The sequence below is a fragment of the Typha latifolia genome, chromosome 11 (assembly GCF_019914945.1).
Source record: "Typha latifolia isolate L0001 chromosome 11, TyphaL0001v2, whole genome shotgun sequence".
NCBI classification, from domain to species: domain Eukaryota; kingdom Viridiplantae; phylum Streptophyta; class Magnoliopsida; order Poales; family Typhaceae; genus Typha; species Typha latifolia.
The window spans coordinates 5,583,707-5,602,934 of NC_133096.1; the positions used below are offsets into that span (position 1 = coordinate 5,583,707).

General features: G+C 40.8%; 1 protein-coding gene across 1 annotated transcript; it reads right to left on the reverse strand.

Moving 5' to 3' along the window:
* Positions 1 to 2,862: 2,862 nt before the first annotated feature.
* On the reverse strand, positions 2,863 to 5,510 carry LOC140797999 (disease resistance protein RPS2-like). The gene has a single exon (XM_073151718.1). It carries the CDS (start codon positions 5,482 to 5,484, stop codon positions 3,115 to 3,117), a length of 2,370 nt encoding a protein of 789 aa, XP_073007819.1. The 5' UTR covers positions 5,485 to 5,510; the 3' UTR covers positions 2,863 to 3,114.
* Between the last annotated feature and the right edge of the window lie 13,718 nt (positions 5,511 to 19,228).

A 19,228-nucleotide genomic window follows, 5' to 3' on the forward strand; every position in this document is an offset into this window, starting at 1 on the left:
AAAGAAATGACTACATAGTCCCTAATTAATCAAGATATAATTTAATTATAATTAGGTTCTTATCTATACTTATATTTTTATTTATAATTAAAAATCTAGCTAGTTATAAAGATAAGTAGAAATTCTAAAATCTAATAAATCATCATATTTTACATGAACGGATTTTAATTAGATGAACGACTAACTTCTTGCTACTTAAATATTTTCAGATCTCGAACACCCTTTATTTGAGACCCCGTGAACCTTTGCTAGCAATGAGTGTCACTCGGTTGATTAGCGAATGTAAGGAATATGTGGTTTGCGTCTTCTGATCAGGGTGAGTAGTCTTATCCCCTAAACGTCTTTCTCAAATTAGGATATATTATATCTTATGTACACTCATGTTTTGGCCTCCAGCATGATTATATGACTTTATATAGAGATGATTTCAGTCAAGCATATTTTATCATGTATTTGATTAGGCTGATCTGAGATATGAGTACATTGGTGATATATAGAGATGATTATACTGTTATGGTTTTATGTCGGGATGATCTCTATCATGAGTATGCATGTGATAGACTAGCAAAAGTATACATGTGTTAGATACATGGTTAGAGTCAGCATTGCATTATTTTTTTTCTCTTGGCTTCTTTACCACCTAAATTCCTAAGTTGCATGATCTGTTGCAGTACTGGATATATGCATATAATTTATCATGTATAAGAAGTCATAAAAGTACATGTGCATGTGATGTGACGTGATATGATACGATGGCTGGAATGGTATCTGGTCCGGACTGGTACTGGACATACTCTTAGCATATGGCAGAGTATGGTGATGGCTGATGGTTGTACTCTTAGCGTATGACAGGGTACAACTATCATTGATATACCCTTAGCATATGGCAGGATATGATTACTTTCTTCTGAGATACCATTAGCATATGGCAGGGTATGATTTATCTACAGAGATACCCTTAGCATATGGCAGCGTTTGATTTATCTACAAAGATACTCTTAGCGTATGACAAGGTATGCTCTAAGCTTGTGACATGATGTGTATCGAGTTTGGGGCGAGGTACCGTAGTCCAACATGATGGATGATATTCAGAGTTGAGACGGATGATTATGATTGTGATAGTGAGAGATATGTGGATTATATCTCACTCTGACATATACAATTATCTAGTGGTTGGCATACATCATGCATCATCATTGAGGTGACTAGTATCATTGGATCGTAATTGTTATACATGATATGTTATTATATTCAGTGATATTATATGGTAATTTCATCATGTGATATTTTCTAGTTGATGATATAATTTTCTCATTCATGAGAATCGATTTCATTCATATATATGTCATTGATGATACATATATACATGCTCATACATGGCATCATGCTGCTTTCTAATTTATATTAACCAGTACATGATTTACTCTCTGTTTGGCATCACTGATTCGGGGTAAGGTCTATTCACTTAGTCTTTTGCTCATGACTCTCTTATTTTTCTTTTCTAACTCCTCAAATATGTGGTACGTGATAGCGACTTGAGATATCTTAAGAAAAAATTTTAGAGCGATGATGAGGTGAGCTATAGATGCGAGACGATAAGATGATAGTTTATATAAAAATTGAGTTGTACCAGCATTTGATATTTGTACTCTTTTTTATTAGATGATAATTTGTATAATACAAGTCGAATCATGGCGTACTCTTGTATTAGTTGTTTTAGTTATATCTTGATAGTTTGTTGTGGCCTGTGTGGGTCCTGCTAGATTATATAGTGGTCTAGTGTATATTATTATGGACTTAGATATTCATATATTAATAGGTTTATTTGGTTAATAGTATGATTTATTTAGTAATAGATTATGTGATTATGGATAGGTTAGCATGTTTTATTTGATGATGTCATGATTATATGTGCACAGGAGAGTATCTGTGCTTGACGGACCTCGCCCGACCTGTTGTGTGCGCCGCGCGTGCCGTGTACGCTCACACGCCTGTGCCGGGCGGGGGCATTACAAGTTTAGCTCATCCGAAGTGCGAAGTGCTACAGGTTGTAGAATATTTGACTAGCAATCAAACTCAAATTATTCCTCACACAATGATAAAATTTGAAGCTCCTTATGTTGGGGATCCTTAGATGGCCGAATGTTTTGTTTTGTCTCTAGATTCTTTAAATGTGTAGAGAAACATCTGCAATTAATACTAAAAAATTTCCCAAAGAAAACACTAATTGTGAAATAGATTAGAACTTTTTGTTTCTGATTTCCTGTCAGAGAGTGCACACCGAGCTCCAAACACATTGCAACTCTTATATGATCTTTGTGCAGAGATTAACTGAAATCAAGTAAATTAGAAGTTTAATTTCTACGCTTTAGGTGAGCACCCCATATCATTGATCTTCTTCGTACAAACATTCTTTTACAAGTCATACTCTTGACCTAACATTAAAACTAAATAGTATATCAATTATAGAGTGCTTTCTGTCCACGAATTTGCCATTACAATAATTTGCACTTAAATTTCCCCCTTAGCAATTTTATGACAAAACACTTCCTAATAATTCTCTACCCAATATAATTTTTTTATGATCAAGACATTCTTTTTGTTTCAAATCTGTAAAACTCCTGCAAAGATCAAACACAAAAGATACTTAAGTGTGTACAACAAAATCAAATAGATAAAATTATAAACAATCAATTCCTCAAATCGATTTTCTAGGATCATTATGTTCAGTTTAAGCATACGCAGAGCAGGTTGTAATTAATATTCAATGTTTTCATTCAAGTAAAAGAATGAATCAAGTTTTCAAATGAAATAAATCATGTTCTCCCCTCATTTCAATTCAAATTAAATCAATTCTCCCCCTTAGTTAAAAGATGAATAAAATACCTTTATTTCCACAATAAATAAACAATATTTTACAACAAAATAAAAATTACATACACATATAAGAGATTTAAGATAAACTTTAAGCAATATAGAAGCAACATACAAATCAAAGCTCATTAACAAGAGTACAAGCACGCAGATTAAAAAAAAGCTGCATCTTCTGCAGAGATAATATGTAAATAATATGCTGCATCTTCTGCGGAAGCATCCTTGTCAATGGATAAGCTGCTAGAATTCTTTCTCACCGTAAATGATCGTCTCAACGCGTATCTGCGGAAGCATCCTCAGCTGTGGGCACTGGGAAACTTTTACATACTCCAGAGAAGGGATAGAGAAGGAGTGATCCCAGAGACTCGTTAGCTTTGGTAAGCTACGGAGTTCTACGCTTCTAAGTCGATGCAAATAATTTATACTACCGGAAAAACTCTGATCTCCACTTATTACTTGCTCTATCTTCTTGCAAGTATCTAGTTTCACAAGTTCGATACATTGTAGTTGGAGCACCCAAGTGACATCCTTCAGCTCGTGGCAGAAGCTTATGTCTACTTGCCGTAATCTTGGAAGACAATTTGGAGAAAGCACGCCGGCGAAAACAATCTTTGCTCGGTAAAGGGCCTTCAATCGGAGAGTCTCCAGCTGTGTGAGTTCCCAGTTCGTTCCTTCAATGTCCTCTATACCATCGTCAGCACCGCCGATCTTGAGCTTTTCCACAAAGGGACAGTCAGAGATGCACACTTCTCGCAGCTTTTCCAACTTTGATGATAGGTGCACGGACTTCATATCTTCGCAATAACTCAGTAGCATTCGTGTCACAGAGCTAGGTAAGTTGGTTGTAGCAAATTTCTCCCACGCAGAGGTGCTGGTTATTGTGATACCGAGATCACTCAACTGCTGCATGAGTTCCAGCTCCTCGACTTTCGCTGTGTTTTCTCCATCTTTAATGGCCCAATCTGGAAAACTGTCAAAAATATTCAAGAGTACCATCTTGGTGAACTCTGATAACAAGCCTTGGGGAATCAAAAGCGAACTCGTTCCCTCCAGGATAAAGTGAAGCAAATTCCTTAGCTTTCTGATCTCCAAAGGAAGCGACTTGATCCTGGTGAAGGATAGATCGAGGTGCTGCAACTGTGATAAGTTGCTGAACTCCCTGGGAATTTCCGTGATGCCGGTGTGTGACAGATCAAGGAGCCGAAGATTAGGAGTCGCTTCAAACAGGTCATCAGGCAATTTGCTTAGCCGACTGTTTGATCTGAGAATGAGCGTCCTTAGTTTTGTGCATCCCGGAAGAGATTCTAGTTCTGTGATGTCGTTGCTCATAAGAGATAGCTTCTCTACTGCTTGCAAGCTCTGCGAGCTTGGTGGCCAGGTAAGTTCGTCACCTGCTTTGACTATGAACTCGTCTCTCTTCATTTGCAGCACGAAATCGCGAACTAAATCGTGCATCACCACTTCCAACTCTTGGTCATCTCCGTCTTTGAACAATCCCATCTTCTTGAGCTCGTGGATCAATGATTCACCACGAGAGCCATTTACTAAGCCTTCCCCCACCCAGTAGCAAATGAGCTCTTCTTTCCGAATTGAATGATTTTTTGGGTAGAGGGCACCATAAGAGAGGCAATCTCTCAACTCCTGGCGCATCAGCTTCTCAAAAATAAATTTTAGAACGGAGAAGAGGAGATGATCCATACCTTGATTTCCCTTTGCGCCCTCCTTTAACCTACGAAAGGCTTTAAGGCTTTCCGACCACTTGTCCTCTGTCGTAGTGTTTGCCATGGCGTGTCCTACGGTGACCAAGCCCAGAGGAAGACCTTCGCACTCGCATGCAAGATCCCGGGCGACGCTAATCACGCCAGCCTGACAAGAGCTTTCGGTGGCGTTTCTCTCGAACAGGTTCCATGCGTCAGGTGGCTCCAGTGACTCAACCTCAAATACCTTGTGCGCGCCCATCTTGTTGCAGACTTCACCCAACCTGGTCGCAAACACAACCTTGCTCTTGTTTTTGGCATTCGGATGGGGAATGCCAAGTTCTTCGAGCTCAATTTTATTCCAGATTTCGTCGAGCAACAGTAGAAAACTCTTGTTTTCGAGGGCGACAGATATGCGTGCCGCCCTCGTCATCTTGCTCCCGGTGCCTCGCCAAGGCAAGCCTAGCCTTTGCGAGATGGCCACTTGAAGACTCCTCCCGCAGTCGTTGTAGGACCCCGAGGCGAATATAACGATGTCAAAGTTATGTTTCTCGGCACAAAGCTTGTTGTTCAGGGATTTAAGCAAAGTTGTCTTTCCTATCCCTCCGGGGCCGGTGATTCCAATGATTCTCATCTCTGGATCACTGAGGTGATTTGAGAGGTCATGTAACATTTGTGAGACACCGAAAGGGCGGCCAACTGGGATGTGGACAACGGTAGGAGGCCTGGTTTTGTTCTGTCCATGTTGGGAGCTTACTTGGCCGTCGGACTCGGTCTTGCGGCCATAGTTCATTGTGGAAGAGAACTCTGGACGCTCGACGAGATGCATGACAAAGCTTCTAAAGAATGCCAGGCGCCGCCTCACGGATTTCACACAGATATTGGTTCGGATTCTGTAGAATAGTTTGCGCATGCGTCTGAAGTTTGTAAATCCAGACGCCATCTCCGTGGATCAGAGTTTGATGTCCTCTTTTGCAAGAGAAGGGAAATTGCAGGGCGTATTATAAAGTATTTATGAAGTGTTCGTGAGCAAGTCATCTTTCCGAGTGCTCCTTTATATTATATCTCTTTCTGGCATTACATAAGTTTTAACATAAAAAAAAGGAGACTAATATAAAAAATAAATGAGAAAAAAGAAAATCTTATCATAAATGGGTGCGTGCGGGCAGGTAGTGGGGGACTAGGGAATGTACTAAGGCCAGACCGTGAGCGCACGTTCATGGTAACGGGTCCATGCCCGTCAAAAATTTCAAAACCACACCACGAGAAAATTTGTGTAATTTTATAATTTGGCCCCTTAATTTATGTAACTTTTCTATTTGGTCCCTTCTTAATATGGTTAATATAGCAAAATATTAAGAATTTAGAAAGAGGAATTGTGGCAAATTTAAAAATGGCAGCATATATAAATTTTTTTGAATAGGTTTCCTATAAATTAAAAACTATTAGAATTTCTTTAATCTACCTTTTTTGGTGATAGTTTTCTAAATTAATATAAAAAAATATGCACAAGAAGCGTACAATCGGATATTATCTGATCTAATCCCTCCCTTTCACATTCAATAATTTATCTCATCTATTTTTTGCTACTTTACAATAAAGGAGAAAAATGACAAGCAAACTGATTAATCTCATTTGTTATCAGTAAGTTCTCTCTATTTCATATTAATTTATCATACTCTTTGTTATTTAATGTTCGAGCATCTAATTTGATCTGAATAATAAATTACTTAGTATATCATTAATTTATGTTTTCTTAATTTTCATTAATTGTTTATAAAAATTATTGCCTGTATTGGGTGTGCATTTTTGTTTATTTTGATATAACTCCAAAAGATGTAGTAACCTTAGAAAAATTTGCAAGAGAAATAGGAGGCTTTAGAACAACTCGGTTTAAAGATATGGCAACTGAAAGGACTCAAATTCAAAGTAAAAAGATTAAACGACCAAATTCGAATTGATTTAGAAAACCAAGTAAGGAAAACCAAATGAGAATTGAAATAGAAAATTACAACTAATTAGGAAATCTTACTCTAACAAAAAAAACTGAACTCAAGTCAATAAGTGAAAATCCGAATAATAGATAGTTAAGTAATAGTAGGAAAAAAATAACATGGTAAACACAATAATATAATTTTTTTAACATGAATTTTTTTTAATATATTGAGAGGAAAAAATCTATGGATCATATGCCATTCAGATATCAATTTCTGATGGATACCCAAACGATAAACTAATAATACAATAGTCCTTTTCAATTTTCCAGCACGGGTTTGTTCCAAGAGTTTAAGTTATTACAATTGTCTCAAAAAAATTATAAATTAAAATTGTCTCAAAAAAATACAATATTAGAAAATTATATAGTTATTACCTCTGTACTCTTTTTCTATATTTTGTAATATACTGTTACGAACTGGCTTGCTTGATCCGATCCGTAATAGTTTTGGACTAGATTGAGGACGTGATTTGTAAAGAAAACTATGGAGGATCTAGATGTTGGATCTTCCTAAAATTTGGATATATTGTTTTCCTTGGAAAGAGCTTTCCAACGAATCAAAGATCGTAAGATTTGGATGGCTAGATCTTGAGATATCGATCGAAAAGTGGCCGAAGGTCAGATAAACCCTAGCTTAATAGCCCTTTAATGGCTAGATAGGTGCTAGGTTAATTCCTTGGAGTGAATGTGGAGAACTTATTGTAGAAGAGGGAGATTAGGAGTTAGAGGAAGCCGACCAAAGACTTGAGCGATAGAAGGAAAGAGGTGGGAAAGGGTGCCAATGGCTAGAGCAAGAGAGAGGGAGATAAAGGCACAATGTCGTTTTCAATTATTAAATAAAACTTCAATTAGGTTTTCTCTACATATTTATAAAGGCTCACTCTAGAGACCCATAAACTAAGTTAAAAATCCTAACAAACTAATAATTTTCACCGCTGTGCGTTCAAATGTGCCCGATCGTGTTTGAATGCGGAACTACAATTCTCTGTCGTTGCGAACGTGTGCAAGCGTTCGAACGATCGCGTTGGAACCGCCCGAGCCCGTTCGAACGTGCAAACACGTTCTCTATTTTTGTGAACGAGTGCAGGCATTTGCATGGCTTGTTTGAACACGGTCCTTGCGTTCGAACGCCCCTCCCCCTCGGCAAAAATCAACTAGATAAATAGGCTCATCTGAATAAACTCAATGTCTCAAGTGGAGCTAATAGGAACCGAGTCGTATCACTCCACAATGCTTCCGCTCACCTTGCCCTCAACTAGCAGTCCATGAAGTCGGATTCGGGCATCCGCTCCACTCCACCAAAATCTTAGTCACGCACTCGTCCTGGACTTGAGTGCGTCGTTTGGCTAGGATCCGAACTGGAATAAGAGTACTCGATTCGGCTTTTGACTCATCGGGATCCGCTCTTATTGGATTGGATGGAATAGCTCTAATCAGCTCGGTAGGGGGAACTCGAGCCTTATGGCTTGAGACATGAAAAATTGGATGTATCCGTGCCCCCTCAGGTAAGTCTAGATGGTACGCTACGGGTCCAATCCTCTCGGTCACTTGATAAGATCCATAAAATTTTGGAGCCAACTTTTTTATTAGGAATGGGTCTAACTAAGCTTTGTCGATATGATTGGAGCTTGATGTAGACCTATCCCCAATCAAGAAGGACCTATCTTGGTGTTGTTGCTCATAAACTTGCTTCATTTGGTTTTCGGCAGCCACTTGGTGCATTTTGAGTCTCCTCAATACCTCATCACAATCTCACAAAACCACATCCATCTCAATTTGGTTGGCTCGGGCTGATGGCAAGTATGTATGTAAGGTCGAAGGCGGCTGACTATAGACGGCCTCAAACGAGGTCATGCCAATAGCCGAATGGAAGGCCGTGTAGTATGAACATTCTGCCCATGCCAATAGGCTAAGGCTCGATCTATTCCGATTTTTAGATCTGGATAGGATCTGACATGTAATTTTGAAAATAGATTTCGAAAGATGCTGCCATCGGATCGACGTGAGATTTTGATATGTTGTAGCCCCAGAAAAGGATTTCCAATAAATTAAGTTTTAGACGAATCAGATGTAGAGATCTTGAGATATCGTCTGATTAGTGGATGAACATCAGGGGGTCTATCTTAGGATCCGTGGATGGAGGCACAAGATCCTAGATGATGGTGGATGGTGGTGGACCGACGTTAATGGGGTGGCACCGGTGAATAAGTGGTTGTCGAAGGGTTATGGGTGATGGAAGGGTTAGGGCAAGTGTTGGATAGATTGGAAGAAGGGGGAGGAGTGGGCTACCCCTAAGGGACTAGGGTGATTGGCCGGTCGAGGGAGGTTAGAAAGGGCGTCGCCGGGGATAGAGAGAACGGGAGAGAAGAAGACGAAGGAGACAAGGCAAAAACTCAATTCATCAATAATGATTCCATGGTTGCCATCCACACCTTTAGAGGCTAACCAAACAATTCAAAAATGACAATTATTAACCCTAAACATTACATTTTTGCTGACCGCGTTCGAACGCGCCTGGTCACGTTTGAACGCACATATTTTGCACTTCTCTGGATTTGCAAACGCGATGCAAGCGTTCGCAAGCGCGTTTGAATGCGGCGTTTGAACGCACAATTTGTACTCTCTAGATGTGCGAACCTGATGCAGGCGTTCACAAGTGCGTTTGAACGCACTCCACCCGCGTTCGAATGCAACATACAGAAAACTTATTATTATTTTTTATAGAATTAAATACTAAAATTAGAAATAAAGACACCGCTAAAGTGTATCCATGCTCGAGACGACATCAGTGAAGTCCGAATCGTATTAGGATCGTGAAGCTTCACCCGATGAGATAAGGCCTTCACTTGGTGATAGCATGGATGATGGTGAGCATCTCCCTTTCATAAGTGGATAGCAGCTGTGAACGCCCACAAAAAGCCTTGCTCAAGTAAGCCATGGGTCTGCCCTCTTGCATCAAAACAGCCCTAGTGCCGACTCCGGACGCGTCGCACTCAATGATGAACGGTTTGGTGAAATCTGCTAAAGCAAGGACCAAGGCTGAGATCATCGCCTTCTTCATGGTTTCAAATGCTTTCTTTCTTTTGTCCGTCCATGTGAATGCACCCTTCCGTAGCAAGGCCATGAGGGGAGTCGCAACCTTGCCATAGTTCGCCACAAATCGACGATAGTAGCCGATAAGCCGAGGAAGCCGCGTAGCTCCTTGGTAGTCTTGGGCAGTGGCCATTTCACCATGTTTTGGATCTTCTTAGAGTCAGCTTCCATGCAATCTTTAGATATGATGTGGCCTAAGTAGTCGACCATTTGTTGCCTCAATGAACACTTGGAGTCCTTGGCCTTTAATTTATGTTGCCGCAATAGGCCAAGTACCTTCCGAAAATGTTGCAAGTGCTTCTCCCATGTGTGGCTGTATACCAATATGTTATCAATGAATATCAGCACATATTGCCTCAAATGAGGCCTAAAGATATCATTAATTAAGTTTCGAAAGGTGGCAAGAGCATTGGTAAGACCAAAGGGCATAACAAGGAACTGGTAGTGCCCATCATGAGTTCTAAACGCCGTCTTGTGCACATTGAACGATTCTACTCTAATTTGATAATACCCTGTCCTCAAATTCAGCTTTAAGAAGTGGCTTGCACCCGCCAATTCATCCAGCAACTCTTCGATCATCGGTATGGGATACCGATATTTGATGGTGATGGAAGAGAGCTCAATAGTCCACGCAAAATCACCACAATCCGTCCTTCTTCTACACGAGCAAGACCGATGAAGAATATGCACTTTGACTTGGTCTTATCACCCTGCCGGACAACATCTCTTGGGTCATCTTCGTTATAGCCTCCTTTTGGAGGAAGGGATAACGGTATGGCCTCACATTTGCTGGACCTACCCCAAGCATGATCTCGATGCGATGGTCTTGCATCCTAAGTGGAGGCAATCCATATGGTTGCTGGAATATATCTTCAAATTCCTGCAAAATAGGTTTAAAGTCAGCGAGTAAGTGCATAGGATCGTCCACGTCCTTGGCTCCTTCGATGAGTTGCATAAGGAACCCGTGACACCCGAGTTTTGGAAACCACTCTAGGGACTGTAGTGCTCCCTTGGCTTCCTTGCTTGATGCGACTAGTAGCTGGATCGGTTGGCCTTCATGATTGAACTCCATTGCCATGGTGGTAAAGTTGAAGGTGACTGGTCCAAGATCTCGAAGCCATGCACTCGAAGCACCAAGTCAGCTTCTTGTAGAGCCAATGGATATAGATCAATTCGAAAGACATGGCCCTAAATTTGCAGCTGGACCTTGCGGCATATGCCCTCCATTCTCAACATGGTGTCATCACCAATAGTCACATCGAAGCCGTTAGAAGGCTTCGACTCCAAACGCCTCACCATCTGAGAATCCACAAAATTGTGGGTGCTTCCTGAATCAATAAAAATTAGGACTTTATTCTTCTTGATCATACCTTCAACCCGAAGAGTTTTCAGAGTTGACTCACCAACGAAAGAGTGAAGGAAGAGCTCAGCTTGGACATCAAGTAGGTTGTCCTCTTTGTTTTGGCCACCTTCCTCCTCTTACTGCTCCTCAAGATCTCCAATGGGATCATCCTCGATCATCTCCTCCATGAGCATGATAGCAGCGGGCTATTTGGAGCATTTGTGGCCTAGTACGAAGCGCTCGTCACAATAAAAGCATAGGTCCTTCGAGCACCCTTCGATCTCCGCTGGTGTGAGGCATACCCCGAATGTGCCACACCCGAGACCGACGATCTAGGGTTAGAGCGCAGGTTGCTAGTGCTCTATGCTGGATGGTGTGTCACCTTTAACTCTCTTATCTTCTCTTCCATCATTTGAGCTGCTGAGAAGGCTTCCAACAAAGTAGTAGGACAAGTCCCCTTAACTTCCGCTTGGATATCACGACGAAGCCTAGAGACGAAAGTGCTTTTGAGAGCTGAGTCCGACCATCCGTGGACTCGATTGCTAATTTTTTCGAACTCCTCTTGGTAGGCTGTTATAGAGGTCTTTTGAGTTAGCTTCGTTAGGGTGGTTTGGAAGTCTTCATAGTCAGAGGGTCCGAAATGCACACAAAGTGCATCGGCGAACTCCTCCTATGTGATGAAGGCGCGGGCGTGATGTGCTGCTTGAAACCACTTCACTGCTATGTCTTCAAGGTTGAATGAGGCCAGAAGCACCTTTTGGTGGTCAGGTGTCCCTTGATAGGTGAAGAATTGCTTCGCCCTATATATCCAATCAAATGGGTCACCCTTGCTGAATTTAGGAAAATTGACACGAACGGTTCGGGGTTGTAGCATTTGATCGCGTCTGTTCTCGCAACCTCAGTGAAGTGGCTCATGTTGTTGGACCCTTGGTTGATATGGGGGCTCTCCCACTTCTCCCAAGGTCCCTCTTTTGGGTATGGGGCCATAGGAGCCCTCAGGTGCAAGGGTGGTAAATCAGTGCGGCACCCTTGCGCTTCGTCGCATTGTTGCCATCGTGCCTCTAGAGTTGGTCCTCGTCGGACCCTATCTCGTGGTAAGGGACGATCCTCTTGTCTTCAATAATGCTTACGAGGTGGAGGTCGACGATCTGGATGGGCAGCAACCGGTGGTGGAGCCACGGAAGCCACAGGTCTAGCTGGATCTTCCTCGTTGTTTCTAGGCGGGGTGCTGTCTTGCTTGACTTCCCCATGATTGTTATACTCAGGGGTACACCTTGGAGAATTTTGCTTCATGTCAGCAAGGGTTGCCTTGATCTCCAACATTGTTTGTGCCATGAGTGCCAAGGTTTGCGCGAGATCGAGAGGGCCTTCCGTCCGTCCTTGTGAGTTCTATTGGGATGGCAATCTTGATGGAACCATATGGTCTGTCTCCATGCCTTGGTCGCTCGTTTGCTTAGCTATCTTCGATCTTGTGTTAGCCATGACGGTCCGAGGAACATTTGCTCTGATACCAATTGTTACGAACTGGCTTGATCCGATCCGTAACTGTTCTGGACTAGATTGAGGATGTGATTTTTGAAGGAAATTACAGATGATCTAGCCGTTGTTGGATCTTCCTAAAATTTGGATATGTTGTCGCTTTTGAAAAGATTTTTCCAACGAACCAAATATTGTGAGGTTTTTATGTCTAGATCTTGAGATATTTGCCGAACAGTGGCCAAAGATTAGGTAAACCCTAGCTTAATAGCCCCTTCAATAGCTAGATAGGTGCTAGGTTAATTCCTTAGAGTGAATGGGGAGAAGTTGTTATAGAAGAGGGGGATTAGGAGTTAGAGGAAGCCAACCAAAGACTTGAGCGGTGAACGGAAGGAGATGGGAGAGGGCGCCAATGATTAGAGCAAGAGAGAAGGAGATAAAAGGCACAATGCCGTTTTCAATTATTAGATAAAACTCCAATTACAGTTTCCTCCACATATTTATAGAGGCTCACCCTAGGGACCCATCAACTAAGTTAAAAATCCTAGCAAACCAACAATTTTCACTACGGTGCGTTCGAGTGCGCTCGATCGTATTCGAACGCGGAATTATAGTTCTCTGTCGTTGCGAACGTGTATAGGTGTTCGAATGGCTTGAGCTCGTTCGAATGCACAAATCACGTTCTCTGTATTTGTGAACACGTGCAGGCATTCACATAGCCCGTTCGAATGCGGTCCTTGCATTCAAACGCCCCCCAGCAAAATCCTTTAATTTCTTCAAATAAAAAATCAACTAGATAAATAGGCTCATCCCAATGAACCCAATGTCGCGAGTGGAGCCAATATGGACCAAGTGTATCATATTCTTTTCACAATTAATTTCTATTAGTCATATAATATTTTTATTGTTATTTATAAAAATATTGTCCTTCCTTGAATGAGACATCAAATTCAAGATATTAATGTTATGTAGAAAACTAAAGTTTGGACAAAACTGAGAGGTGGGGGAAATCCCCACCCTCAACCGATATTAGTGATATCGTATCAATAGTTTAGAGCGTTAACATATAATTTAATAAGAAAATTATATTTTATCTTTTGTACTTATGTCTAAATTTATTTTATCATTCCATAATTTCATTTGTGTTACTCTATCATATTATGACTATATTCAAACTAAAACCGTTATAATTTCTATCATATTTGACAAAATTTGTAGGTCAAATTTAAAAATACTTATTAGAGATAAAATTGTACATTATTAAATAAGTTTTCTAATGAATAAAAATAATATTGATCAAATTTTAGATTATATATATATATATATATCATTTTTTACAATCCGAAATTTAATTAATATTATTTTAGATATGTTGAAAATTTATTTAATTATCTATAACTTTATCTACAATGAGTATCTTCAAATTCGACACGTAGATTGCCCAAATATAATAAAAAAGATAATTATTTTATTTTGGATATAAATTGGAAATGGTAAAATGACATAAACGGGGTAAACAGAATTCAGACCTAATCATAGAACAGTAAAATATAATTTATTCAATTAAATATTTTATTTATATTATACAAATGAGTTGTTTAAAATTTACCAAGTACTACAAGGCAACCATTCTTTAATATAGAATGAAAGTAAATGATGAAGGGGGCAACTGAGTTTTCTATTGGGCCACTACATACTTATATAAATATAGTACAATATTTTTTCGGTTGGGGTTCTTGGTGGTGGTGGTTCAAAGTCTAAACATAATTATTCTAAAAATTATATTGGTAAAAGTGACGTCAGTCTATTAATAAGATTTCGAAATCGAGAGAGGTACCAAAAAAAAAATCCAGAGAGGTACCATTGACTTTTAATACTAAAATGTAATTTTCATAAGAAAAACATTGAGTAATATGTTGCGAGATGTGAATTTTTCTAAAATATTATTGTTGATTATCAACTAGTTTCAAGTCATTGACAAAGTAGAGCGAGACGTGCGCATTCAAACACGGGCAGCGATGTCACTGTTATTTTTCAATTTCGTTGAGATTTGACAAATAATAATGGGTGTTTTGCAACATAAACTAATATCGTTAGTGGAGATGAAAGACAACTAATGACTGGCGATTTATCTATGGAGGAGGATGCTGGATTGTATTCTTGTTTGAATAGAACTTCTCTATTGTGGCTTTGAAATTGCTTTTTTGTATATACTGGTAGTAAAAATGTCATGCAATTCTAAACAATGGGTTTTTAAGGTTGTTTGCTTTTGTTAGCACTGTGAACAGTGGGGTATTGTGGTTGTGAATGTAATTTACCCTGATTAGATGATTAGTGATGTTTTCTGATTGGTGTCTGTTTTTCGTTTTGATTGTATGGGGTTTGTGATAGATTTTGTGTGGTCTTCAACCTGTAAGGTAGAGGTGATCATCGGGCGAGTTGAGTTGGGCCCATTAGGCTAGGCATTGTGTTTGCCAACCCACCCACAAGTGGGTTGGGCCAAACCTGATTCAGGCCGAGCTAGAATAGTTCTGTTACTATCCATCTGGTGAAAGAGTGGGCTGGACAGGTTGAGCTGGACCGGGTTTAATGGGCGGGCCGAGCTTAATAAAAATTTCTGAATACTTCCCCAAGATGAACGTTCAACTTACATGACCCCAATAATAGAAAAATTAAGCCAAAAAAGAAAATACCAACTTGCTGACAAAAATATTCAAAGAAGACTCATTTACACAACAAATGGGTCCAATTATAAGATGTTTACCATGGAATTTAACAAAACAACGTAAATGCACAAATGGGTGTTACCATCTGCTTGAGTTTCGCTTTGAGCTGCTCCATCTTTAGCCCCATCGATCACTACAACGCCATCCTCTCCTTATCCGGCAGTTCACAAGCAACCCATCGAACATGTAGAGCACAACCTTCACGGCATCACGAGCGCACTCCGCTTCCTCATCAAAGTACATCGTCTCATTCAACTCCAGAGCCATGTCGATCTCCTCCCGTGCCTCCGTGAACTTAGCATTGATCTCGTCCATCTCGTTGTTGTGATACATTGGTTCTTCATTGCTGAAACTATGGGGGAACTTGATGTGAGAGCTCAAATGAGTCGCAAGAATCTAGTCGAACAATTCATGGGCAGAGCGAAAATTTGAGATGGCTAGGAAGGAAAGGTAATGTTTTAGGGGTTGTACAACCATTCTTTGGAGAGATGCGCGAGATGGCTCTTGCATAGGATCAAATAAGTTATTGGGAGATAGACTATTGGAGAAGAGATCAAATTAGTTGATCTAGTAGAGTTAGTAGGTACTTTCCTCATGGTCAAGGAGGTCATAGGTTCAACTCTAACCCAAATAATATTATGGAGAAATTATTTGGTGGTTTGGTGGCTTGGCTCGATAGCTCAATTCAACTGATGGATCAGTAGTGTGGTTGGCTTAGAAGAACAGCTTAGCAGCACGACGACTTGAAGAAGATTTCGGTGGCGTTTGTTTCAAAGCAATTATACGACGACACACATGGCTTGAAGCCTAGACTAGATAGCTTAATATATTAGCTAAAAGCTTAGTAGGACCTAAGTGCTTCTATATATAGGGAGGGTTGGCCCTTTGTCTAGCTTATATCAGCCTTTGGGCTCACGAATGATATAGTTTAGTTGGGCTTTCTAACGAGCTATATCTAACTAGGCTTACTAAATGGGAACTAATAGTTGACTTATTTTTCGGAAATATCATGTTAGATAGTGGGGTTGGCTTATTTTTTTCAAGTACATTTGAACGCGCAAATACATCTCTTTGTATGTATCAACATATCGTGAACTCTTACAGGGTGCGTTCGAATGGCTAAAACACCATGTCTTTATGTACGAACACTTGAGTCCATGTTCAAATAGTCATAACACATTTTTTGTATATACGGACACCTAAGGCTACGTTCGAAATATGATCTGATTGCATTCGAATGTAGTGACTTGACTACATTAGATCTTGAAAATCTTCTGTCCAAATAGTTTCAAAATTTATAAAAATGTTCATGTACATGTGTAAAAATACTTAGATTATTTTGTACACAATTGCTAACACTAAAAACCTAACAATCTCCCCCTTAACAATTTGTGACAAAATATCTAGTTTTATAAAAATTATAGAGAATCCTAAATGAACACTCAAGATAAGTCTAAAGGATGTAAAAACTCAAGTCTGCAATGCAGTAAAAATAATATATCAATCCACGATCAAGGGAAGGTAAGATAAAGTAAACATGACCATTAAAAACAATTGGCAATAAACACATATGATCTAAACGCGGTGGGGGGAGGGAGGCTCCGGCGACGACGGCAGTAAGTCGGCCTTAGCGAGCGAGAGAGAGAGAGAGAGAGAGAGATAAAGAGAGAGAGAGACCGAGAGAAAGAGAGATATAGAGGGATAAAGAGAGGTGGTGGAGGACGGCAGTGCCGGGGCCCGCCGTGGCCAGCTGGCCGCAGCCGGTTGGCTGCGGCAGCGGTGGTGGGCGCGTGGCGCCTCACCACGCAAGCTGCTCATGCAGCTTGCATGGGCACGAGGCCGGCCACGTCGTGCCCAAAAACTTTTTTTTTTGGGCAGGTTGTTACAATCAAGGTGCTAATTTGAAGAAAAAATAAGAAATTATTCTCAAATCATACCTTGCATAGGATCATGAAAACTTAAAAATCAACACCCAAAAATGCTAGATCCGAAGAAGAGAACTCCTTTAAAAGTTAGTAGAGTAGAAGATTTAGTAGAGAACTTGGGTTATTGGGTGGTTTGAGAGGGTAAAAGAAGTAGGGTTAAGGGTTTGAAGATAGGAATGATGAAAGAATTAGGGTTTAGACGCAATTTAAAAGAGAAACCCTCTTGCATTCAAACGCACTTGTCGATGCATTCGAACACGGCCAAAATTTTTTTTTGTCAAAAAAAACCCAAAAAATCCTAAATATTTTTGGAGATGCAATTCTAAAATTTTAGAGATAAATTCAAGACATAAATATGTCAATCAAATTAGATAATGCATACACAAATCAATCAAGTCACCAAGACCATATTATATTCAACTCTATGATACGATCACACCTCTGGCTATGGAGCTCTGATACCAGCTTGATACGATCTCTCCTTTAGGGCTAAAGATCGATCTTTTCTAATTCTCAGATCTATACTAGATCTTGCACGAAACTTTGAAATAAGATCCCGAAATATTCGGCCGTCGGATCGACATGAAAGTTTGATATGTTTTAGGCCCGGAAAATAGATTTCCAACAAATCAAGTTTCAGGCGAATCGGAGTTGGGGATCTAGAGATATCGTTCGTTTAGTGGACGAACATCAGGATGCTCTGTTTTGGATCCGTGGATGGAGGCACGAGATCCTAGGTAATGGTGGATGGTGGAGGACCGGCGTTAATGGGGTGGCACCGGTGAAAAGTGATGGTGGAAGGGTTGTGGTTGATGGAAGGATTAGGGCAAGTGTTGGATAGATTGGACGAAGGGGGAGAAGAGGGCCACCCCTAAGGGACTAGGGTGATTAGCCGGACGAGGGAGGTTGGAAGCGGCGTCGCCGGGGATTGACAGAACGGGAGCGAAGAAGACGAGGCAAGGCAAAACTCAATCTCAATAATCAATAATAATTTTGGTTGCCTACCACATCCTTTTATAGGCTAACCAACAACTCAAATTAACTCTAAAAACACAATTTTCGTTGACCGCGTTCGAACTCGCCCGACCGTGTTCGCTCTTCTGGATTTGCGAACGCGATGCATTCGAACGCACAGTACATTCTCTTCACCACATTCACAACCCCGTTCACAAACCGCGTTCGAACTCACTCCACCCGCGTTCGAACGCGACTTACAGAAAACTTATTTTAATGGAAATTAAACACTAAAACATGAAATAAAAACACTCCTAAAGTGAATCCATGCTCGAGACGACGTCGGTGAAGTCCGAATCGTATCAATCCACCACGCTTCCGCAACCTTGTCCTCAAGGTTTGAAGTTTGGAAAGCGATCCATGATATCTGACTCTAGCTCCCGTGTAGACTCGTCGCAGATTTGCCCACCACTCAATTAGCACTTCGTCTCTAATCTGGTCCCATGGCGTCTTCTCCTACGGCCTAATACTCGGACCGGTTCGGTAGGGCCATCCTCCTCCATTAGTTCGGGTAAGGCCGAACCCACCACATGGTTAGGCCCGATCTCGTGCCTTCAATGCCGATACATGGAAGACCGGATGTATCCCTGGTTCCTTCAGTAGGTCCAACCAGTAAGCTACCGGACCGATTCGTTGTAGCACTCGGTACGGACCGTAGTACTTGTAACCCAACTTTTGGTTCAAAATTGGTCTCAATGTGGATTGCCGATACGGTTGAGCTCGAACGAACACCAATTGATCCACCTCAAATTCTCGCTCACGTCGGCCTTTGTTATGAGTTTGCTTCATGCGGTTTTGGGCTGTGGCTAGGTGAGTCTTGAGCAGTCTCAATGTTTCATCTCGATCAGCAAGCTCCAAGTCAAGCTCGGTCCTATCTGCCGCCGCGAGTCTATCATAGGCATGCAAGATAGGGGGAGTGCGCCCATAAACCGCCTCAAAGGGGGTCATGCCGATGCTAGAGTAATGAGCAGTATTGTATGACCACTCAGCCCATGGAAGGAATTTGACCCAATCCTTTGGTCGTTCCGCCATAAAGCATCGCAAGTATTGCTCCAGTCCGCGATTCACCAACTCGGTTTGGCCAT

Excerpts from the sequence above, each read along its gene's own strand:
- LOC140797999 (XM_073151718.1), bottom strand. The coding sequence starts at position 5,484 with ATGCGCAAACTATTCTACAGAATCCGAACCAATATCTGTGTGAAATCC.